At 43.0% G+C, this 25,377-nt stretch overlaps 2 protein-coding genes and 1 long non-coding RNA gene across 3 annotated transcripts; 1 reads left to right on the forward strand and 2 right to left on the reverse strand.

Annotated features, from left to right (window-relative positions):
* Positions 1 to 336: 336 nt before the first annotated feature.
* Positions 337 to 1,475, reverse strand: LOC145425409 (uncharacterized). Its single transcript, XR_013906092.1, has 2 exons — positions 1,339 to 1,475; positions 337 to 1,070 (listed from the first exon to the last, which is right to left on the reverse strand). It is a non-coding gene; the product is annotated as an uncharacterized LOC145425409 (long non-coding RNA).
* On the forward strand, positions 791 to 8,020 carry nelfa (negative elongation factor complex member A). Its single transcript, XM_026162288.2, has 11 exons — positions 791 to 1,049; positions 3,936 to 4,107; positions 4,746 to 4,907; positions 5,093 to 5,182; positions 5,258 to 5,385; positions 5,507 to 5,576; positions 5,667 to 5,755; positions 5,851 to 5,959; positions 6,059 to 6,387; positions 6,476 to 6,575; positions 7,256 to 8,020. Exons 1-11 carry the CDS (start codon positions 840 to 842, stop codon positions 7,438 to 7,440), a joined length of 1,644 nt encoding a protein of 547 aa, XP_026018073.1. The 5' UTR covers positions 791 to 839; the 3' UTR covers positions 7,441 to 8,020.
* A 1,092-nt stretch (positions 8,021 to 9,112) lies between these two features.
* On the reverse strand, positions 9,113 to 25,321 carry faah2b (fatty acid amide hydrolase 2b). Its single transcript, XM_026162290.2, has 11 exons — positions 25,051 to 25,321; positions 21,035 to 21,117; positions 20,413 to 20,549; positions 19,823 to 20,032; positions 19,118 to 19,237; positions 18,432 to 18,567; positions 14,344 to 14,461; positions 14,124 to 14,243; positions 11,571 to 11,682; positions 11,245 to 11,433; positions 9,113 to 10,089 (listed from the first exon to the last, which is right to left on the reverse strand). Exons 1-11 carry the CDS (start codon positions 25,237 to 25,239, stop codon positions 9,914 to 9,916), a joined length of 1,590 nt encoding a protein of 529 aa, XP_026018075.2. The 5' UTR covers positions 25,240 to 25,321; the 3' UTR covers positions 9,113 to 9,913.
* Positions 25,322 to 25,377: the final 56 nt, after the last annotated feature.

Consider the following 25,377-nt stretch of genomic DNA (forward strand, 5'->3'; position numbering starts at 1 on the left):
GTTTACAAGACGGTTGTGAGACCTGCTGCGATGTATGAACAGTGGCACTGACAAAAAGATGGACTCATGATGAAATGAATCCATCAAAGGGATGGCTCAGGTTCAGCACTTTGGATCTTTAGAGAAACAAGGTTGAGATGGTTTATACATGTGCAGAGGAGGGATAGTGGATATATTAGACAAAGGATGTTGAAGAGGAAAGCCCCAGAGAAGATTCATGGATGTAGTGAGGGAGGGCTGGTGTGACGGGAAGATGTCAGGGATATGGTGGCAGGTGAACTGCTGTGGCGACTCCTAAAGGTCGCAGCCCGAAGAAAACACATTTTAAGATAAGAGGACATAATAATAATATACTTTATTCATCCTAGAGGTGGGAAAGTTTAGCACAGCAAACATATGACATCGATTAAATGGGTTGGATGTGCTGTGGTTTAACATAACAGGCTGCTTAAATGCAGTAAAAGCAGCATAGCAAATATCGGGGACCAGTGAGAAGTGTGGCTGCCAGTAGTGTAGTAAACTGTGACAGGGCAGGGTTGAAATAACCTGTTACTATGACAATACAGATGTTTCTCTGCTCGGCAGATGTGTAGCACTGTATTACATGAGGTAACAAAGACTTCCCGCATCTGCCCTTGTTTACACCTTCCTTCTTAAAACTTTATTAACCACACACTGTGTACAGTTCCACACTTAAAGGTGGATTTCACCCGGTCTCCTCACGGCTCTGCGTTCACAATTGCCCCCCACCCCACCCCGGGTTATGGGCGGGGTCCTGACTGCTGTTTTCTTAGGTAGCCTGTTAAAATGCCCGAACTCAAAACACTTCTTTTTCCAAGATGGCGTCGATGAAGGACAGCGACACCGGCCTGTGGCTTCACAACAAACTAGGATCCACGGACGAGCTCTGGACGCCTCCGAGCATCGCTTCGCTCCTCACCGTGTCGGTTATCGACAACATACGGCTATGTTTTTCGAGCTTGTCGCCGCCGGTGAAGCTGAAACTCCTGCTCGGGATGCTGCACCTTCCGCGGAGGACCGTTGACGAGGTGGGTTAGCTCGGTGTTAGCCTGGAAGGTACGATAAGTTGTTACCTCGGATACACGGCTGAGAAACGAGCCGATAATTGCGCTAGATTTTAAAAAGCACTGAGGTCCCTGTGACGGTTTAGTGGCATATTTAAAAGCCTAACAATATTAATAAACCTTTCCAGCTAACATTATGCTACCATATTTATCCGAAGGCTAACTGAAGAAGCGGCAAACTCGTTATTTCCTCGACATGCTCCCCATTTTTTCTTTTTTTAAACCCCGGCTTCAATGCACGAAACACTTTTACCCTCTAACGACAGGATGCTCCCGAGCTGACTTTACCCCTGCGCACATTTGTCTTTCCAGCGGTTGTTTACCGGCTACAGCGAGCAACGCTAGCCTAGCGGTGCTCGCACGGACATTGTGGTGGGATGGGCGGCTGAGAGCTGGCGTTAGGCTGGAGGGCGGTACTAGCTCCCGGACCCACTGATCACCTGTTCCCCCCGCAGGAAACGATACACAGCCGTCATTTGTGTGGCTTATATAGCCAGACTGTTCAATAACAAATGCAAAATTATTAAGCTAATTATTAATGGGGTTTCTTAAAACAAGCATTCAAGTGTGTTGTTTAAGTGAAATTGGCGGCTAAGCTCAGGAGTAATTTCCCGTATGCAAACCACGGAAGCTCTTGGCTGTTTTAATGCAAATATTTATTTTAATTAAGTGGTTTTGAAGGAGAGCAGCAAGTGTGAAAGGGAAGGTTTACTAGATGGTAGCGAGTCTTGCTATGATGAATGTTTTGGAACAGTGGCTCTGACAAAAACAGACAAGACCGAGCTGAAAATGTTAATATTTAGATAGAAATGAAAAGAAATCAATTGAGTTCAAGGCTGAGATGGTTTGGACATGTGCAGAGGAGGGAGAGTGGATCTATTGGAGAAAGGATGTTGAAAATGGAGCTGCCAGACAGGAGGAAAAAGAAAACGCCTCAGAAGAGATTCATGGATGTAGTGAAGGAGGACATGTAGTAGGTGTGGAGGGAGAAAAGGCGATGCTTCATAGACACAGGGCCACCAAATATTAATATTTTGTAGTTAAATGCCTTCAGCTCTTTTTAACCACCATCCTGAGATAACGTTAGCTGAGCAAACTTGCATTAAATTGGTTCAACTGTTTGAGAGCAAGCTAATGGCTCAGTCACAGGAGTAAAAGTAGTAGAGCTACCTCCTTATAGCTTAAAAAGAATTGATGTCTGCCTGGTGATTGCATGCAACAGATTATAACTTGTGGTTGCTCACAGCTTGAGGATCTTGCACTTATGACCACTTTTGATCACAAGGAAATTGCACAAGTCCCCTGATAGGAGGCCACCTTTCTGCAGACAGTCACAATCGTGCTTGGACTGACTCCAGTCACTCTTAGAGACACTGATCAAGGCTTGCAAATAAGTGCTGTCTAGCTTATAAACACAGACAGATTGCCAACATGCTGCCATCAGTCTGAATGACTCTTCGTCAATGAGCGCAATGCTACTGGCTGCCAGCTATTTGTGGGATACAACTGATAATGAAAGTTTAAATTTGAGGAAAAATTGCTAAATCACAATATATTTTGACGCAATATTCACCATATTGAAAAATGATAAAAAATTATGATATTGCATCGTGGGGTGTCTGGTGATGCAGAGGGTTGGTGTGACAGAAGAGGATGTTAAGGCTAGGGTACATGACAATATAGCTCATGCTGCAAACAATATCTCTGTGGCATTGTCTGCTATGGCCATAAAAGGGGAGAAACTCATGGCGTGGTCCTCATGCCCCCCTGACCTCAACCCTATTGAGAACCTTGGAGCATACTCAAGGAAAAGATCTATGAACTCAAGTTCAATGGATGCAAGAACTGCGAAGGTTCTATGAAAGAAGGGATCCCATGTTAACATGTAACTTGGTTTGTTAAGATGTTTTTGATTGAAACGGCTTTTGATTTCAGTAATGCTGCATATTGAGCAAATGACCAATTTTCAGTTCTTTACAACCAATAAAAGATTTTGAACCTGCATAATCATTTGGAACGGTGCATTTTGAGTTTACTTTTGCAAAAACATAGTTATCATTGTGAGGTTGCTCTAATGTGTGATGACTTGAATAATACTGACTGTCATTTGCATCGACTATGGAGGAAAGTCAGTGACAAATGTCATTTGCAAAGTATTTTGGAACAGGGTTGATTTTGGCAACACTGAACCTATAAGTGCAGGGAGGTGGACAGACTCTATAGCCTTAACTCTGTCACGTGGATATTAACATGACTGCATTTAATGGTTGGTTGAAGCTGGCGTCCTCCTCGTGTTGCATGTTGGATGGCTTCCCTTTGATAAACATCACTGCACAAAATCAGGTTTCTTTGTATCCAGTTGTTAAAGTCTTGAAATCGCAGTTATGTGAATGTTTATTCATGCTGGATTTTCCAGAGATGGAGGAGGTGTGAATTTAAAAGATGGAAAAATGGAAGATACTCGGGGATAATAACTAGTATTCAGAATACTTTTATATTATTTCAGTCACACTCTGAGGGTTTGATTAAACTGGACTTTTTTGTCTGTACAGGAGTGATTATTTATCTTACAATTTGTAAAGTGTCGGGGTGGTGTGTGTCAGGTGTGAGCTTTTTTTAAAGGAAAAGTGTGTGTCTGAAAAGTTAAAGTGATTACACACACTCATATTCAAGCTGTCCGGGAGGATATGATGCAAGTTGTTTCTTCATGTAAGCAACCGGTGTTTTCTGAACCATGAGCGCAGACCAAAAATAGATTCACAGACTCGGTTGTGTGCTGTTAACCTGTGGAACTAATGCTAAAGTAACTACAGTGTCTGTAGGTTTCACTAACACCACCTTTCTTGCCAGATGAAGGAGGCCCTGTCGGAGATAATCCAGCTGGCTACGGTGGACTCAGAGCCCTGGGTGCTGATGGTTGCAGACATCCTCAAGTCCTTCCCAGAGACCGGCTCTCTGAATCTGGACTTGGAGGAGCAGAATCCAAATGTGCAGGATATTCTCGGAGAGCTCAGGGAGAAAGGTAGTTTTATATTCATTTGCATAATTTCCAGGTGAGCGCTGATGTCTTACACATTTAAATAAATGCAAGTGCATAGCTACAGTGTCTTTGCTTTAACTATATTCAGATGACTTGCGGAGCCATTCTGAGCCATGAAAACTACCCAGGTGGTTTCTGGTGTAGACGGATCTCATGTAGTACAGTGGTTTCCCCTCATGTTGTTTTATCTGTAAACTGGAAGGCAAGATGACCACAAGCAAGACTCAAAAGGTTTAAAGTGGAAGCACTTCTGCTGTTTTTTCCTGTCGCTGTATTTAGATTAGTGTTGATTGCAGAAACATAACTCCACGCTTTTATTTAAATTGTCATGTTTTGATATTTTACTTAAATATTTACTTCTATTTCATTTAAATTTAGTTCCTTAATTTTATATTAATTTTAAGTTTTTACTACTTGAGCTCTATTTAACTTATGCGAGCTGTCTTATATGTTGAATTCAATTTTTTTCAGCAGTAACAAAGGGATAAAGTATCTGTTAATGAAAAACACTCGTCAGCTCAGTGAGCAGAGTCGTGTTTTATATTGCTGACCAGCCACAGACAGAGGAGCACAGTGGTCAGTGCTGCAGTTAACATCCCCACCTTTCTCTTCCTCCTCAGTGAGCGAGTGCGAGGCGTCGGCCATGCTTCCTCTGGAGTGCCAGTACCTGAATAAAAGTGCATTGACTACTCTGGTGGGACCCCTCACACCTCCCGTCAAACATTTCCAGCTGAAGAGGAAGCCCAAGAGTGCAACCCTGAGAGCAGAGCTGCTGCAGAAATGTAAGTTCATTTAATAATGGCCAATACACACCACGTCCCACAGCTATGGGGGGGAGAGACCGTGGGGTGGGGTAAAAGATGTGCATTTGTGTTCGTTTTACTGTGCCTGCCAGATTGTGAGTGTCTGGTGTTCTTCAAAAATTGATTGTCCAACTTAACACGTTTTAAACCAATTTGTTTTATAGCTACAGAGACAGCCCAGCAGCTGAAGAAGACAGCCGGAGTGCCTTTTCATGCCAAAGGGAGAGGATTGGTCAAAAAGATTGACACCACAAGTAAGTAAAAAAAAAAAAAAAGTCCTACTAAAAAAAGATTTAAATTATTTCACTGCATCCACGTTTGCATTACAGCTCCTCTCAAGGGGATTCCCAAAGCCCCATTCCGCAGCCCCACCACCCCCAGTATGTTCAGCCCTCCCAGTAACCGCACACCTATTGCTCCCGCACGGACGCCCCTGCGTAAGGAGCGGGGGGTCAAGGTAAGTCGTACCCAGTGTATCGTTTTTCTTACGGCTTTCATTCTTTCATCCTTGTTCTTCGCTTTCATTGAGCTCCTGCAGGATTGGAGTGACAGAGGGGTTTTTTTCTCCTATTGTTCAGCTGTTAGATATTTCAGAGCTGGATATGGTTGGAGCTGGAAGAGAAGCTAAGAGGAGGCGAAAGACTTTGGGTAAGTAAATTTACAGCCTTAGTTAGATTTTCTTGAGCAATAAAGTGTGACACTGTCGGTGCTTAACCTGTGCTTCTTTTTATGATATAGAAACCGAGGCTGGAGAGAAAGCAGCCAAAGAAGAAGCTGTGGTGGAAAACACCACACCCGACTACGCTGCTGGCCTCGTCTCCGCACAGGTATTTAACCCAACGTATATCTACTGTTCTCTGTCACACCAGCCCCCGTTTGCCTCTCTGCCACCGTAGGTTCACTCCTTTGTGTTGTTTCTCAGAAACTGGGGTCGCTGAACGAGAATCCTCTGCCGTCAACCAGCTACCTACCAGCCACACCCAGCATGGTTCCCTCCTCGTCTTACATTCCCAGCTCCGAGGCACAGCCAGGTTAGCCGCCTACCTCCCAGGGCTCAGCGCTTTCTCACTCAAACATATAAAGTAAAATTCCCTGCTCATGCGTTTCCTTCATGTCCTCCTCCTCCAAAGCCAATGCTGGTGGTTCGGGACGGGACACGCTGCAGGCGGCCCGTCAGCCAGAGGAGTCGGCGACAGCGACCACAGGTGCCAACGCCACCTTACCGGGCCAGTACAAGCAGAGACCGCCTATGTACAACGCAGGAACCACAGCAAACCCTGCAACTCCCACATCCCCCAGCACACCGGTATCCACCCCCGCCAGCAATGGACCACCAGCAGCTGCGACAGCCAGCCAGCCAGAGACCCCCACTCAGCCTCCCAGCACACCTCAGACCCCCACCCCGACAGCAGCCCCTACGCCACCACAGCCACAGCCCAAAAAGAACCTCTCACTTACGGTAAATAAACACCATTTCAAGACTTTCAAAGTCAGAGGATATTAAAACGTCAGCTAAATTATCTGTCCCCACTGTTTCCGACCGTCAGAGAGACCAGATGTACGCCGCCCAGGAGATGTTCAAGACCGCCAACAAGGTCACGAGGCCGGAGAAGGCCCTCATCCTGGGCTTCATGGCTGGATCCAGAGGTATGAGAGTTTTTAGCTGCTTGATGCAAATATAAAAAACAGCTTTTTCATAAATGCATATTACTTCCTCACATAGCCTGTATCCAAAAGTACAGATTATTTATCTAGTTTACCATTTTACCAGTTTTATTTCCTGTCAGACCCGTTTTCATTCACTTCACCCTTTTTTTCCCCTTTTTTGCAAATTAGCTTTAACACAATGTGACTTTGGTCACTAGCAGATTGCTGCAGATGCATGTTTGGATGGAAGATGGAAACTTGTCTGCAAACTCTCAAAGTGCAGTAAAACTTGGAGATTGTGCACCTTTTTAAATAAAAGTTAAACCTGTTGTAGCAGTGAGGCACATCTTCTACTATGAATGTGTTTGAACAGTCTCAATTTCCAGTTTGCATTGAATTCACCCAGCACCTGCCAGCAACATTTTTCCCAACAAATGAAGGTCAATAAGGTCACTGACTGGTCTCAAGGCCTGTGTAAATCTGAATTCCCTGTAGTCATTCAGAGTTTCCCCACATTTGCTGCAGGATTTTACAGAATATGTTTCAGTTTAAATGCAGTTTTAACTACAGTAGATGTCCCTCATAATTTCTCAGCATTTATGCACATCTGACAAGGCAAAAACTTAACCAGCCTACCACTCTAACTCCACCCTTCCCTACCCCCCATCCATTCCCTGCAGAGAACCCATGCCCGGAGCAGGGGGACATCATCCAGATCAAGCTGAGCGAGCACACAGAGGTTTTGCCCAAAGCCGACGGCACTGGCAGCACCACCATGCTGGTAGACACAGTCTTCGAAATGAACTACTCCACAGGACAGTGGACCCGCCTCAAGAAATACAAACCCATCACCAACACCTCCTGAGGCGATGCGCTCGCTCAGGAATCCCACTTCAGACGTGTTTACGCACAGTTACAAAGTATTTGCATACACATTTGGGCCAAATCGAGCACGGGGAGGGTGAAAGATTGTCAAGGAGAGAAAGGTTCTCCCTTTTGCTGCACCTCCAAAATGTGGGACTCTTTGAAGACTTGTTTTTTTGGGGGGTTGTTTCCCTTACCCTTTTATTGTTTTTATGTCACTTCCGATTTCTGAATGATGCTGTTGACAGGAGAGAGATACGAGTTATTCTCACGGCAGGCACCTTTGAACATTTGTACTGAGGTACAAGCATGTCACGTGTTTAGAAAGACGACGAGCCGTCTGTATTTTTCTGTGCAAATGTGACGTTTGCAGCTTATTCTTCTACATTTCAGAACCAAACCATGTTTTGTGATGACACAGAAATTAACGAAGACGGTCATTGTAAAGATGAGATGAAATAAAGAAAAATAACTAGTTCTTAATGCTGTCCACCTCTGTTTTGGAGCCTTCTGGTAGATGTTTAATAATTTTTCATCCTTTTATTCCAAAAGAAGGGAAGAAAATAAAATGACAGACTCCAGCAGGTGTCTCTTTCTTACTCACTTTGACCAGTGGGGGTTTATGTGTTTAACTTATATTACACCTTTAAACACATGCTTATTAAGATATCTCCAATGAGACGGTGTGTGTCTCCAGTGTGGTTTTGTTTCAACATTTAATCTGCGTCCTTCCTGTGTCTGACTTCCTGCCCTGCTCATGAGTACCTTGATGTGGCTTCAGTCAACAATAGTTAATTTACCAACACAGGGCAGAGATCTGCATTTGAAACAAGTATAGTTGTCTTTGTGTGTGGCATGAGCATTTCTCAAAGTCTTAGCACAGCATGAATTAGGCAGCATGTGTCCTTCCACCTGAAAACTCAGATCATAACCTGGACCTAAAAACACCTGCCAACCAGTCCAAGCTTAAAAGTGATGCTGGAGAAAGCCTGAGAGAGGAACTGACCACGACTTTAAACTGCTTCAGAATAGTGTGAATGCACTTTTTTTTTTTTTAAATATGTGAGCACAGGTCACCACATAGGGATCAATATCCCATAAGTGATCTAATACACCAAGAGAAAAATGTTTCTGTAAATCTTGTTGCAGTGAAATGAAAATATGAAATCCGTTCACTTTCATTGTTTTTAATTAACCAACTTAATTGTTTACTGATTGTGATTCATGTCTTGAACTTGACAGAGATACTGTATTAAAAGGCCAATTCCTGTCCTGAGCCTGATTCAGCTTCAGGTTTATTCATGTTAAAAGTGGGTTTTTTCCTCCCTGTTGCCAAGTTCTTAAACAGCTGTTAGCCAGTGTGTGTTGCACCCTTGCTAATAAATCGCAAGTAACGGACTAAATGACGAGAATTTCACCCAGAAAAATTTAAATCCTGTTTTATGGGATTGTCTATGTCAGTCATGTTGTTTAGTTAACTGCTGATCATTGTGCTCTGAATACAGTTATCCAGGTGGACGAGCTATTTAAAAAATAAAAAAAAATTCAGCTGAAGTGTTGCCCATTGGTCCTTACACATTTGGCCTTCTGGCCTGTGTGTTGCGCATAACAATCACCTTGAATTCTTCATTGGAATAAGTCAAACAGGGTTTTTAAAAGAAAAACAGCTGTAATATGAAACAATACTTTTTTTATTAATTAAAATGAGTTGCAACATAAAGCATGCGCCTCAGTCACTGCACTGATCTGCAACATTCATGTCATCATTAAATTAAGGCCGTTTTCCTCTACCGATGTCAGATAAGTATTCCTTCATAATCTCTATTCCACTGGTGCCTGCCATTCTGTTATTGGACCATCTAATGTCATCTCTGAAGCACTTTGGTTAACACTTTATTTCCAGTGTTTAATGCATGATCATGTCTAGCCCATACCTGATTGTCAGCTCTGTCCGTTTGCCTCTGTAGTTGCGGCACAAATCATTATTTAATGTATTCAGGAGACTTCTGCTCAGGTTCACGCTGAGTGTTTGCAGAGGTCCAATCAGTTAGAGCGACAGTAACAACCTGGGTGGCTGCGAGTGTGAACATAAACAATCAAAAATGACCTTTTGAAAGTCAAAACAGTAACAATGAGTCTGCACGTACATGAGTGAAGCAGGTGGAAAAACCAGGGAAGTCTAACAGTGCGAGGCTTGTCTACACAAACACCCTGTCCTATGTCATACAGTGAATGCTCAGAGAGAGCTGATAGCCTTTCAGTTTGTTAAAGCTCAGGTTCATGGCAGTCTGTGAAAAGAGTAGATGACAAAATCATGACTGAATTCTTATTAGTGCAAAATGTTTCCTACTAAAACATTCAAAGCAACGACTCTAGCTCTCTCTGTGTACTACATCAGGCAGTACCGCTACCTCAGCCAAACCACACCTGCTCTGCAGGCTTGGTGATGACTGCTACTGTGTGAGCGTGTGCTTTTAGTTTGCTCCGGGGTCCTTCCAGCCTCCGAACGTCTTCTCCAGGTGGAGGGCCACAGCGAGGGTCAGGTGGTCCTGCAGCTTCCCTGCAACGACCTGCACGCCCAGAGGCAGACCCTCCTCACCCACACCCAGAGGGCACTGAGTCACCGGCAACCCCAGCATGTTAATTATACCTGTGTATGGAGGGGGAAAAAAAAAAAAAAAAGAAAAAAAAAAGAAAAATGTCTTAATACGTGGAATAAATCTTTTTAACAGCAATAATCCAGAAATAGCAACTTCGAAAATGACTGTCAGACATAAGATAAATCACAGACAGTTTCCAGGATGTAAAAAGGTTTTGAAGTCTCCCACAGTTTTTTTTCAACTGAGCTTTAACCTCCTAAGACCCGAACTCTTCCACGACATGCATTTTTAATTTCTCTTTGATATTTGGTCATATTGGGGCCCGATGAATGTAAAAACAAAGAATTACCAGATTTTTTTTTCAACCTTAGTTTTGTTTTTAAGAAAAATGAGAGCCACATGAGGAAATTCGTTTACAACTTTGATAGAACAGTAGCAGTATAATGTCCTCGTAAGTGGATATCAGGCCCATGTAGAGCAAAATTGAGTATTTTAGTCTAAATAACCCAAAATGTGATGTCGACATATGTGGACGCCAGGTCCTAGGAGGTTAAAGGTTATTTTGCAAAGTGATGTGACTGAAAAGCACAAAGGATAACCTGCACACAGACTGCAAGAGTCCAGGTGCAAATAACAAAACAAAACTGACCACCAAAGAGCTTTGTGTATTCCTCACTAGTACTGGTTTGGATCCTCTTGTGCCTTCAGACCTGCTTTAATTCTTCATGGCACAGATTCAACAAACATCACACAGCTGCTGCACATCCATGATGCGAGTCTCCCGTTCCAAAAAAATGCAAAGTTGCTCTACTGGTGAGTAGAGGCCATGTGAGTACAGGGAACTCACTGTTACGGTCAAAAAACAAGTCTGAGAAGATCTGTGCTTTGTGACATGGTGCACTGTGGTCATAAAGGGACATGATCAGCAACAATACTCAGGCAGGCTGTGGGGTTTAAAATCAGCTGATACTGAGGGGCCCAAAGTTATTCAAATTACTGCCAACCCATCAATTTGAAGCAGCATTCTGCTTTGAGAGTGAAACATTTTCTCCCATTTTCAGACCTTTCTTTGTAAATGATTGTGTGGGAAAGTCCCAGCAGATCAGCGGTTTCTGGATTTTAATGTCTGTGATATTAATCGTGATGTTGCTGTGCAGATGTTGGCTGTTAAAATAAGATCAGGTGAGAAGTGGAACGCCACTGACCGGTGTATGAGAAGTCGAAGGGTCTTAGGAGCGGGTGGTGGTGTTTGGGGGCCACTTTGGGGTGAGAGGGGTAAAGGAAAACACCGTCAGCACCCAACAGCTCATCCACCTCCTTCTGCAGCTTCTCCTTCATCTGGATGATGGAGGACGGTGTTTTGGACATGCGAGTCATCTCGATCAGGCCCACAGCTGAAGACGTCGGTTCACAGAAACTTTAAATGCTATTTATTCATTTATTGCTTAATCATTTTTATATATAACAGTGTTTTGTTTTTAAATTGAGAGCTACTATTGAACACTTTGGAAGTCTGTATTGCAGCCTTTACCGATAGCAGCGAGGGTGTGGTCTGATCTTCCTATCATCCACTTCAGCAGCTCCCACAGAGGCCAAGCTGGTCGTCCTGGTTCTCCCATCAACTCAGCAAACATCTGAGGAGGCTGGGAGAAAACAAAACAAAAACAATTCAGTTCTTTTAAAGGTCATAGAAAGGACACAGACTGTATTACTTCTCCATGTTCTTTATTGCTTCCTCTCAAACATGGTTGCTATTTTCTGCTGACAGACTGTCCAAGTTGTCATCATTATCGTGCCAGTAACCTGCACCTGTGTGGCATCACTACACCAGGCTCAGGTTTAAAGTTAGTAATGATTTATTAGTCATTGAGCACCTGAAAACAGCAGAAGCCCACAGGCCACAAAAATGTTCCCGTCATGAAACCACTTCAGTCAAATATCACAAAAATGGATGTCAGGGGTAGAGAGTAGAGTAGAGTGGCTGTGTCACTAATCTTTTTTGAGTGACAGCTCTAAAATCTTTTTGGGATCCCTGCACTGCAGTGATGCCACTCTACTGCCCACTTTGTAAAGACGAGTACACTGGTCCCTCGTTTATTGCGGGAGTTACGTTCTAAAAATAACCCCCGATAGGTAAAATCCGCGAAGTAGCCAACTTTATTTTTTACAATTATTATAAATGTTTTAAGTCTGTAAAACCCCTCACTACACACTTTATACACTTTTCTCAGACAGGCACGAACATTTTCACACTTTTCTCTCTTGTTTAAACACTAAGTTCAAACCTTCTAGAAAAATAAGTCCAGTATTATAGAATGAAACCAAACACACCTGTAGTTGCCTTTGACGGTGCAAAACGTTTTGTCGCCAGTGTTGTGTTTGTTGGGGAGAAAACTTACAAACATACAGTGCAGCACTTCAGAGTCACACTGCTAGCGATCGAAGATTTATGTAAATTTGACAAGCTGAACGCATTCTGTACTGTACAGGAGACACGACATGAGATTGACTGACAATGGTCAACAGCCAATCAGGACACAGAACAATACGCAGTAAAACAAACAACAACAGCGAAACAGCGAGGCCACAAAAGGTGAACCGTGTTATAGCGAGGGACCACTGTATAACCCAACAGGTGGGTGTGAAATGATTCACGGGTCAAGGAAAGAAGAAAAATAGTACAGCCACATAAATTTTGGGTTTTGGTTGCGAAGTTCACCTCACTGGTTCTTATGGGATTCAAAATACAGACAAGATACAAATCTGATCTGAGAAAAAGTGCAGAAACAACAAAGACTGGAAACCAGTGTTTCAATACTTAACTCCTATACTGGGCATTTTGATTTAGCTCTCTTTAACTTGGTACATTTAGATGCCTGAATGATATAGATTTGGTTTAAAGAATACCTAGTTTACCCATATTTTTGTTCTTGGACTCTACCACAACCCTTTTATGCTACAGTACTTGGAGACCAGAGCAAAACAAAAATTACTGCAACCATGTCCACTGAAGTTGCAGTGTTGCCTTTGAAAGTGTTGCTTCAAAGACTGGGACTGGGTTTGTGATCACTCATCAGCTGGTGTCTTCAATTCAATCTGTGTAGCAATATGTCAACTAACTGATAAATCAGAAGGAATTGCAAATCTGTTCCTCTCTAAATACAAACAAGTACCTCCATTGATATTTGATGTAGTTGATACAGGACGGTGATTTAACTTCAATACAGCAACCTTGCTTTTATATAAGAATAAAACTAGAATACAACCAACTGAGTTGAGTCTCATATTACAAAGAGACGGATTAAAGACGAGGCTCAACCTCTGGATGATCAGATGATCGCTGCAACTACATGCAATCAATCACTGAATGCTCTTATACTGTGCCTGAGAAGACCACATAAGGACATCCCCTTACATCACACAGAGCCAATAGTAGGAAAAGAATAAACTCCATGGCCATGTTCAGTATGAGCATCCAGCACTGTGACAGTATAAGACATAAAATAAGGAAAAGCATAGTAAGTTCACTTTAAATCAAACTGGTGATCTGCATTAAAGTAGAAAGTAGCAGTAAACTGACTGTGACTAACTCACAGCCTGGTAACAGAAACGTTTCAGATTAGCTGAAGAGAACTGCGTGGATGTAACTATGTGGGCACATAAATCTCTTCCCAAGCACATAACTCTGAGTTAGAAACAAAAACTGATCACATTGTAAAGCTTTACATATTAATGAGGAGACTTGGTTTAATGCGAGGCGTCTGCAGGAAATCTAGATGCGGGTATTGTCCTCTGAAGTGGCAGAAACATTAGTGTGTGTGTGTGTGTGTGTGTGTGTGTGTGTGTGTGTGTGTGTGTGTGTGTCGTGCACAGGCAGCTAAACAGATTAGGCGACCATTTCTGGGCAGCAGACTACAATAGGTGCTGTGACTAAGACTCAGCCTGCTTTCTCTCTTAGTGAGACGTGCCTTATTAGCTGGAAAGTCCTGGCAACAGCAAGAAACCAATGCCTGTTTCTCTCCCTTGTCTTCATCATTCACCCGCTGACTCTTTGTCTGCTGTAAAGTTAATGTTCTGGACCTACTTTGCCCTCCTTGTCAGGAAGGACCATGTAGGTGTCCCAGATCTGAAAGCTGTAGCGGAGCTCAGGGAAATGCACTTCTTGGACTTTCACTCCGAGGTCCGCCTCCAGGCGCTCGGCTACCTGTGGAAGACCACACGAGGATTTAAAGTGTAAAACAATTCCTCCTAAGTGTGTAGGAGTTCTGCAATAGACAGGGAAAAAAACCAAAAAAACAACGCACCTTTCTCTGAATGTCTACGAGCTCTTTGCTGACGGGGGTTGTGAGAGGAGAGCCGCCGTCATGAGGGATGGTGAAGAACCGCAGCTTCTTTAAGTCGACCTTTGTGTTTAAGGACAACCTGTGAGCACAAGTGGAAACAATCAACAGCACTGCTGAACTACTGTAGCTAACAAACACAGTTGGGGTTTGGTTGTGTTGAGTCAGAATCTTCTGTGACAGAAATCTATACAATTCCTTGTAATTTTGGACCATTTGATAAACAAATGTGTCCATTATGCTGATGTAAATGAAACCTCGAGATCAAGTGCTGACGTTATTACAGCCCTGGTAAAACCCTGTTCGCAGGCTACCCAAAATACCTCTCTGTAGTTAAATGCCTGTATTAAGTCTCTGTGAAGGTTCTTAGTCATCCAGGTCATCGTAGTCTAAGGAGCTTGCAAAGAAAAGCGTCTGGACTTCTTTAAGTTGCTTGAAGACGTTTCACCTCTCATCCGAGAAGCTTCTTCAGTTCTAAGGTCAAATGGTGGAGAGTCCCACATTTAAACCTAGTGGGAGTTTCCCCCCACAGAGGGACAAAGGACCCCTGATGATCCTCTAATCACCTGACCCAAGGTGTGAAAACGGGTGTGGGTCCCAATCAGCCAGAGTTTTGGGTTCCTGAGGTCAGATGGCCCAGGATGTGAGTGGGCGTTAAGGCGTCTGGGAAGGGATCTCAAAACTGGATTATAGATGGCAGAGAGTTGGTGTCGTAAACCCCGCCTCTGTTCAAAGATGGTCGCTCACAGTGGACATAGATGGCTTCTTTCACTCCTCTTTCAAACCATCTGTCCTCTCTGTCCAAAATGTGAACATTGGCATCCTCGAAAGAGTGTCCTTTGTCCTTAAGATGCAGATGGACTGCTGAGTCTTGTCCTGTGGAGGTGGCTCTTCTGTGTTGTGCCATGCGCTTGTGAAGTGGCTGTTTGGTCTCTCCAATGTAGAGGTCTGGGCATTCCTCGCTGCACTGTACAGCATACACCACATTGTTAAGTTTGTGTTTTGGAGTTTTGTCTTTCGGGTGAACCAGTTTCTGTCTGAGCGTGTTGCTGGGTCTGAAATACACTGGGATGTCATGCTTGGAGAAAACTCTCCTGAGTTTTTCTGATACACCGGCTACATAGGGGATGACAATGTTGTTGCGTCTGTCCTTCTTATCCTCCCTCGCTGGTGTCTGGTCTTCTTTTCTGTGCCTCTTTGCTGACTTTAAGAACGCCCATTTAGGATAGCCGCACGTTTTGAGTGCTTCCTTTACATGTGTGTGTTCCTTCTTTTTTCCTTCAGGCTTAGAGGGAACATGTTCTGCCCGGTGGTGTAGGGTCCTAATTACTCCAAGTTTGTGTTCCAGAGGGTGATGGGAGTCAAAGAGGAGGTACTGGTCCATGTGTGTGGGCTTCCGGTAAACTTCGATGTTGAGGTTGCCGTTCTCTTCAATGTGCACAGCGCAGTCCAGGAAAGGCAAACAGTTATCCTTTGTGTCTTCCCTGGTGAACTTGATGTTTTTATCCACAGCGTTAATGTGCGCAGTGAAGGATTCCACTTCTTGTGTCTTGATTTTGACCCAGGTGTCGTCTACATATCTGTACCAGTGGCTGGGTACTCTTCCTTTGAAAGAGCCAAGAGCCTTCCTTTCCACTTCCTCCATGTAAAGGTTGGCTACAATAGGTGACACGGGGGAGCCCATGGCACAGCCATGTTTTTGTCTGTAAAACCCTTTGTTGTATTTGAAATATGTAGTGGTGAGGCAGAGGTCTAACAGTGTGCAAATCTGATCGGGTGTGAAGTTGGTCCTGTCCTCCAAGGAGCTGTCTTCTTGTAGTCGTTTTCTGACAGTCTCCACGGCCTCCGTGGTGGGTATGCAAGTGAAGAGAGAGACTACATCAAAGGACACCATGGTTTCATCTGGATCCAGGGTAAGTTTCTGGACCTTGTCGGTGAAGTCGGTGGAGTTCTTGATGTGGTGTGGGGTGTTCCCCACGAGAGGAGCAAGGATGGTAGCAAGGTGTTTAGCAATGTTGTAAGTGGCTGAGTTTATGCTACCGACTATGGGTCTGAGTGGGACAGCTTCCTTGTGGATTTTAGGAAGTCCGTAGATGCAGGGTATGGCATCCCCTGGGTAAAGGCGGTGATATGTAAGGCGGTCAATAATTTTGTCCTTTTCAAAGTCTTGAAGGCAAGCTATAACTTTCTTTTTGTAGCTGCTTGTGGGGTCTCGCTTTAAGGCTTCGTAGGTATTGTTGTCACTGAGGAGAGTAGTGATCTTTGTATGGTAATCTGTAGTGTTTAGGACCACGGTGCATCTTCCCTTATCAGCTGGTAAAACAGTGATGTTGTGGTCTTTGCTCAGGAAAGCGACGGCCTTCTTTTCCTGTATTGTGAGGTTGGATGGAGGGACTTTGGCACTGGAGAGGGTGGCTGAGACTTTCATCCTGATTTGCTCTGCTTCTGTCTGTGATAATTTATTAATCCGTATGGCTGTTTCTGTGGCTGTGATGAGGTCCACTATGGGCAACTGTTGCGGAGAAATGGCAAAATTGAGTCCTTTGGCTAATACCCTCTTTTCAGGTTCAGTGAGATGAAAAGTTCTTCACCCATTTCTCCTGACTGTCCTCAGGTGTGTTTTCTTCTCCGAGTTGTGTAGGTTCAGAATGAGGAGTGTTTTAGAAAGCAAGGTGTGAAATTTCCTGCGTTGTCTTTCTTTTCCTTTAGAGTGTTGGGCCTGCTGAGCCTTGTCCACAAACTTGTAAACCTCTAAGATTGGAGAGCGTAGAAGGGACTCTCCACCATTTGACCTTAGAACTGAAGAAGCTTCTTGGATGAGAGGTGAAACGTCTTCAAGCAACTTAAAGAAGTCCAGACGCTTTTCTTTGCAAGCTCCTTTGACCTGTATTATGTCTGGCATCTCCTGCGTTTGGCTGCACAAAAACAAAGAAAACCTCAATATTCTTTAAATTAAATCAAAATTATTCATAGTTACTGAGTTGTTTTATTTTAGGTTGTTTTCACAACAGGTGAGCCAAACTCAGAATTTTTAATAGCGAAAAGAAAATAATAAAAATCATAACAGTGACATCAAGTTGCTTTATATTGTAGGGTAAAAAGTAAAGGGGTTGGTTCTTATGTAGCAGGTTTCTAGTGGAGCACTCAAAGCGCTTTATACAAGATGCATTATTCACTCATTCACACGTAATCATACAAGCACTTTTTTAAAGTGCTGTCTATTTCTAACATTCACACTCCAATGGACACATCGATGAGCAACTTGGGGTTCAGTATCTTGCCCAAGAATACTTTGCATGCACACTAGAACAGCCAGGGATCAAACCACCACCGTTCCACTTAGTGGATGACCTGCCTCATCTCCTGAGCTGCAGCCACTCCCTAAGCCTTAAATATTGGAAAGATACAAGAATAAGGAATTGAATATATTAGAAAGAAACCCTGACAATCACAAAACCCCATATGAGGAAGCAATTTGAGGCAGTGGGAAGGAAAATCTCCCTTTTAACAAGATATGGTTGGGGGGTGATGGGGACGAAGAAGACAAAAGACATGATGTAGTTAGTTTATCATCGTGGCCAAAATATTACATTTAAGCCAACATCCAAAATCCTCTTATGTGCGAGCAATCGTCAGTCACATAAAATGTAAGAAGTTTAGGAGAGTATAAAATGTTACTGCGTGTGGATCATTATCACATCCATGAAGCACAAAAAAAAAAAAAAAAAAAAAAAATTAGCACTGAGATAGCTGGATGCATTTTATTGTGCAGATTAGGGATATGAAACATCTGCTATCAATTTATCAATGTGGGTGTGTCCAGTTAGCCATAATTTGATCACACGCACACACACTTTGCTTTAGAAGGTCTCCAGCCTCTTCTAAGTAAGCCCCAGTTCTTACCTTGGCACCATAAGAACTGTATTTGTGCATGAACACAGATTGCACACTGTGTCACTTATACATGTAGATAAACTAATACAAATAAATAAAAGAATTAACACATTAGCCCCGAATTACACTCAGATGAAGCAACAGCAGCAGGGCCTTACATGTCAACTCTGGGTCCGGCCATGATCTTGAGCATAGGCAGAAGGTCTTCAGCGTAGCGACACATGGGACCAGAGCTGAGGTACTCCTCCTGCCTGCCAGAGGAAGGAGGGTACTGATTCTCACAGGACACGACACCTAAAGGAAAAAGTATTTTTTCCTCTATTAGTCAGCCTTACAAACAATCTGTAAGCAAAACGCTGTCATACATGAAGATTTCAATCTGGTGCAGTGGGTAGCAGCTGCTCCTTCAAAGTTTCTGTCCACCTGATGAATGTAAAACCCAAGGCTTTGTTTCAGTCACAGCTTGTTTGCGAAGAGGGCCCAGATAACAACTAGCGTAGAAAGCTTTAATGCACATTTTAACAGCGCTGAACAGAAATCTCCTGAGACAAACCTGCCTGTTTAGCTCCTAAATGCTCCACTGTGTCCTCAGCTGGGCTTTAACTGCCACTGTGCTATGCGAGCAGTTAGCTGTAAAGTTGTGGGCAAAGCTGAAAAAGAAGCAGAGGGGAGCTGCAGGCACACATGATAATCCTCTGGAGGTTCATGTCTATGAGTGATCCCTGTCACATGTTTTTCCTCATTAACTGCTACTAACCCCCCCCCCCAAAAAAACAAAAAACAAAAACAGAGCTACAACATTAGCTTATGTGGGGTTATCAGACTCACAGCCAGTGTCTTTTACCTGGAGTCGTTTTATGGCCAAATATTCCATTGAAGAAACAGGGCATACGAATGCTGCCGCCGATGTCTGAGCCCACACCGATGACTGAACCTGCCGCTCCCAGTATGCTGCCCTCTCCCCCTGAGCCCAGAGGAACAGGCGATAAACAGTGAGAGAGCAGAGATAAGTCAGTGGAAGTGGACTTTATCTGGACCATTATTGTCAATAAAAGTCCTCACAGAGTCAACAAAGTACGTTTACCTGCAGATACGAACATTTTTGTTTTTGAGGAAAAAAATGGCAACATAAAATGTATTTGTTCATTAAATGTATGAAATAAGCAGCGTTACTATTATAAAAATAAAGCAACTCGACTAACGATGGTTTGGTTGCAGATTTTACGCTTAAAATTGCCTTAAAAAAATAAAAAATAAAAAAAAAAGCAGCTCACAGAGGTTTAGTGTAGTCTTCACACACAAAGACAGAAAGAGACATCACAAGGTTTTTAGATTTTGTACAGCTCTGCATACAAGACATCATTGAACATTTTCCACATAAAATAGCACTCAACCAGACCTGAAAGCAGGGAAAGGTAAAAATAAATAAAAGCACCACAGCCAGAGCCTCAGTAATATGATTAAAACCAGGACGACTCCTGGCAACAAAAACAGACGCAAAAAAAAAAAAAAAAAAAAATTCAACTTTGTCTCAACACCGGCTGCTAACCTGAGCTTCCTCCCGGTATCCTCTCCAGGTCATACGGGTTGTTGGTGATGCCATAGATGTGGTTGTGCGATTCATACCACATGCAGAGCTCGCTTGTGTTGGTGACACCCAGCGGGATGGCACCCGCTCTCTTCAGCAGGGCCACAGGTGGAGCGTCGACTGTGGCCACGATCCCTCGCCTGGAGACCAGGCCTGTAGTGAAGGGCATGCCTGCAGAAGGGAGACGTGTCACATGTGCAGAGTGGATTTGCAGTGACTAACTAGAACTAAAGACTAACAGCTCTGCTTTTCCCTCAGCATCATTTTTAACTGACGGAAAACGTTTCTGACTTCTAGTTTTCTCCTTCAGTGAACAGCAAGTCAAAAACCAGAACTGAAGTTTGAAAACTAACTACCACAGTAAAACCTTCTAAGAGGATTTACAGCGCTTAAATGCATACTTGCATACATACAGTCCAAAGTGCATGTGTGGACTGAGACATGTTAACAGTATCAAATACTGAGTAAAACTGAGGTCACCTGATGCAGGTAACCACAGTAAAGTGTCAAGTTTCACGCAGCTGACGGGAGATTAAATTTCTGGAAGTTACCCTGGAGGGCATAAGACTCTTTCACAGAAAGTGGGACTCCTAATAAAGGCAGCCGGTCCTCCAGCACTTCCTCTCCTCCAGTCTCCTCCTCAATCAGCTTATCGACCTGAGCCGCCTCCTGGAGGGCAGCAGCAAACCTGGACAGACAGAAATGCAGTTTACGTTTACTGACAAATTTAGAGGGAAAAGATTTTGACCTGATGCTAGTAAAATGTCAAATTACAGCAGTGCAAACTGTGCATTGTATTGTCACTATAATTACATGTTTTCATTTGCTGAGAAAACTTCAGCACTTAAATCTTTTTTATATTTTCCTCACACTACCTTTGCACATTTACCCACAGCAAACGTGATGTGACAGAACAGACACACATCAGGCACTGCTAAGGTTAAACACCATGTTTTTATCCCAATAGTCTGATGGCATTCTTCAAGGCTGATATATTGATACATCTTCATTTTTAGTTTCATTTCTGAGTTAAAGAAAAAAAAAGCCTCACATCATCATACCCTGTGCTGGGCCAGGAAAATGTTTCTGTCTTCCTGTCAACAAAATAATCAATAACTGCAGCTCAAGAGCACACTATCAGACATCAGGGAAATAGAGATGATCGTTTCTTGCCTGTCTTTCACAACAGCATTCACAAAAGGGTTAACTTCCTGGATCCTGTCAATGTAAGCCTGCACCACCTCTACGCTGGACACCTGCAGGGACATAACATTTAGACCACGTAAGGACATGTTATGGTTCATTGCAGAAAGAATGTCACAGAACAGGAAAACAAGTCAAACTGAGGGTGAAACTTGAATATGATTTGTCCTAAAGAAAAAAAAATTAAAAAAGGAAATAAGGTTTTGACTTCAGTGTCTTTAGGGTGGATTATAAAAGCTGCTTCAGCTTCTCTACAGCTGCAAGCCGCTTTGCAACCCACAGTTCCTCCTTTCAAGTTGTTTCTGCTACGTCTCCTGTCACTGATGCCTGCTGCTCTCTCAGGATCACAGACGCTATTTAAAAAAAAAAAAAAGAAAAAAAAAAAAGAAGGAGGAAAGCTACAGTGATGTGTCATTGAAGTCTGTAGCTGAGCACTTAATATCAACATGTTTTTTATGAGTGAGCAGTGGATGTGCCAGTGACACTCCACACTTATTGGCTAACAATTTTGATTGACAAGCTGTTAGCATTACCAGGGTAATCCTTTCCTACTCTGGGCTTTCAACGATCATTAAAAATGACTGAGCCGATTATTAGCCCCTCCCTCATGCTTTACTCTCGCGCTGCTCCATGGGGCAAATCCAGCGCACCTCTCTGCAATTCGAACACGCGTCACAACAATTAAGAGCAGCGGTCCCCAACCCCTGGGCCTTGGACCGGTACCGGTCCGTGAGTCGTTTGGTACCGGGCCGCGAGAGTTGAGGCTCAGGTGTGAAATGTATGGTTTTCAGGGTTTTTAAATCAGTTTTCAGCATTATTTTGTTATCGTTTTGATTATTAACTCGGTTTTCCTGGGTCTTTTCACGTGTGTTATGAATAAATCTTCTTTTTTTTCGGTACCGGTACTAGTTTTTTTTTTTTTTTTGTTGCATTTATCCGCGACACCTTAAAGGCCGGTCCGTGAAAATATTGTCGGGCATAAACCGGTCCGTGGCGCAAAAAAGGTTGGGGACCGCTGATTAAGAGGACCCGAGGGAAGCTCGGAAAGCTAAGCAGAAGTTATTTGGAGAGGAGAGTGACTGCTGTTGGTTGAAAAGAGAGGTAAAAAAACTTCAGTGGTGTTGCACACTATTTTATATTATTTTTTAAAGTCATTGTTAACCCTTTAAAGCCGGTCAGAGCAGCACGCTCCGTTTTGCGTAACTATTTTTAAATCCCTGTAGAACCTGAACCGTGTAAGCTAGCGCAATAATTTTTTTTGCATATGAAACCAGAGGAGTTGTACTTACATCTGATGCCATCAGCTTGTCCTCGGTCACGGTTTCCTTCCACATATAGCTTTGCAAAAATTGCATAAAAAGCGCTTGCAGCAACAAAAACATAATATTCCAGAAACACGCTTTGCCGATCTGATCAGCTGTTCGTAACACTTCCCACAATGAAACAGACGGCAGCGCAAACTATCACATGTCCACCATTTCCTGCCCGAAACCGGAAGTGACGTCATTTTCGCGGAAAATGTAGTTTTTTTACTTGTAGGCCTTAAAAGCCTATACTGGTGTTTTTATAAGTCATGTTTACTTTTCTGAATAGTTTCTGTGATGCTTAGAACTCGAATTGCACTGCTGGAAATAGTTTATTTTGATGCACATGCTGTTTTCTTTGCAAATTTGCATCATAGGATTGTTTTTTTCGTTTTTCCTGCAGTATATAAAAATTGGTGTATCTCCAAAATAAAACTATGAAGACACTCAAAATAAATTTCCTGTTGTTGTAAACTATTTTTGCAACTTTTTTTGTATTTAAAGTTTTGAGGGATAAACCTCTTAAATTTCTCTAAGTAGAAATATATGTAAAAAAAAACAAAAATGATTTTCAATTTTTTTGTAGTTTATTGCACTTTTTTGTAATTAATGTAGTTACTATGGACTTAATGCATACATATTATTAAAATGGGCTATAACAGTTGTATAGCAACTTGAAATGCTCCCACAAATGGCACTACAACATGTAAAAAAAATAATATAAGCTCTGGCGGACTTTGTTCTATAGTAGGTCTTAAAGGGTTAAATAAATATCGTCAAATAATCGAGATCTCAATTTCAGTGAAAATAATCGTGATTATCATTTTTGCCATAATTGAGCAGCCCTAACTGAAACTAGTAACTGAGACCAAAGGAAATTATCAGGAAATAAGGTGTTTACAGAAGTGACCTCTGTAAACGTTGTCAGGCCAGAAGTTTTCTGTAATCAGTGGAATTGCCCTCTGCTGGTCATTAGGAAGAATGCAGGTTTAAGGCATTAGCTTCATTTTTCCTGGCCAAAAGTTACATCCATCTTTTATACAGGTTATGTCCAAAACAGGGCCCTACCACCAAACATCAAGCCTTCTGTTTGATATAGTTATCCAGAGTGAATTAGATTACAATAAGATACTGTAATCTAAAAACAAAGGGGCCCTGTACAGGAAAGGTCATTCAGTAACAGCCTGTTTTTTCCCCCACCCCTCAGTAGACTTGGTGATTTCAGTGTCAGCTTTTATGCTACTGTGCGGTGGAGCAGCTGATGCAAATAGACTCAATGAGCTCATCGGGGATGATGATTCAGTCCTGGATACAGAGGAAAGCACTTAGTACTGTGGATGATGCCTCTCATCCCCTGCACACCACACTGGAGTCATACTAAAAGTATATATGTGCGCGAAAGGTGCGCGTTTCTCAAGGTGTGACCAATGAAACTGTCATTGTAAAGAGGTTTAAAGACACGTTTAATTCCCGATATCTTAATATAAGACAAAAAAGTGCAAATAACCATACATCTCAGTTTTTCTACATTATAAAGAAATGGTGCTGTAGTAAGCAGTCTTTGGGCTCAAATTATAAGAGATTACTTCTAGTAAAGTTCTAGTAGGTCATTGCCCAGACCATCGTTTAATTATAACACTGAAGATTTTTTTATTTTTTTATTTACTCAGAACAATTATGTGAAAAAACATCTTTTGTTAAATGTTTTATATTACTTAATTACTTTGGTATAATGTCACAGAAGCTGTTATCTGTTAAAAATACAAAATGCATGCCCCTCCCATTCCAGAGCCATGCAGTGCGTGGCCAGATTGGAGTCTTTGCCTGACCAATTCTGGCCCCAGATCCTTATGTTTGACACCCCAGCTCTAAGGTGGATACAAGTTTAAAATTAAAAATGAACAGTCTTATTTGGGTTTTTTTGTTTGTTTGTTTTATAAATCATTGAAAACTCTCTCTCCTCTCAGGGCCCGCAGCTCACAGCAGCTTCACGGCCCAAATGGGTGTCCCGCGCCCACACTTTGGGAACCCCTGCTTCCTGCACTATTGTAGTTTTCTTTTCTTTTTTTTTAATGTTATCACTGAGCAGTCTTTCCTAAAGATGTTACTTTCTTTTATCTCATCCCATCTCGGAATGTCTGTCCAAAAGCTGTTAAAACATTTGTGAGTAACTCATTAATCAGCATTTACCGCTCCAGCGCCACATGAAAGCAGCACCTGCACATGCGCCATGTGTGCGTTCCAATAAAACCTAGCAACAAGTACACGATTTGTTCACCTCCAAGTTCCACACATCTGTCTGGAGCAAAGCACAGCCCGACAAAAGGCTGCTCCCATTCTGGCTGTACAGGCAGCACAGGTGTGTTGTTATTCCACAGGTGTTACTGTCTTACTGTGGGCGTGGAGACTTGGGAGCAGAAAGCAAGCGTTGGGAAACCGTCCCTGAGGAGCGGACCAAGGTGCTTCAGCTCCAGTGATTGTAAATAGAAATAAGAATGGAAATAGAAGCTAAAGAGGGGATGTAAGAAACATGACAACCCATGACCTCCAGATTTAACACCGGCTTATGTGAGTCTAAATCAAACTGACATGAAGATGGTTAAATCTACTCGCTTGGAGCAAGTGTTAAACAAACACACACCCCTCTCCTCCTCCAGCCGGGAGGTCTGACCGGGTACACACCTCTTTTCGCCGGATCTTCTTGGCGAGCTGCGTCGCCGACATAAGCAGCAGCGGGTTTCTGACGGGCGGGAGCTTCTTCCCGGACAGAGCAGGTCTCCGAGGGGAGAAGAAGCGAAAAACGATGACGAGGACCTCCGTGACCGCCTTCAACAGCCATACCTGAGCTCTTTCCAGCCGGCTCAGAACCATGTTTCAAGCGCGTGAGAGGACGGAAGATCACCGGCTGGTCGACCGCAGTCAGAACACTTCCTAGCTTACAGCAGCCGATCTTTTTATATACATCCGCGAGACAAGTTAGCGACAGTTAGGTCGCCACCGGAAATGAAG

The sequence above is a fragment of the Astatotilapia calliptera genome, chromosome 3 (genome assembly GCF_964374335.1).
Source record: "Astatotilapia calliptera chromosome 3, fAstCal68.1, whole genome shotgun sequence".
Classification (NCBI taxonomy): Eukaryota; Metazoa; Chordata; class Actinopteri; order Cichliformes; family Cichlidae; genus Astatotilapia; species Astatotilapia calliptera.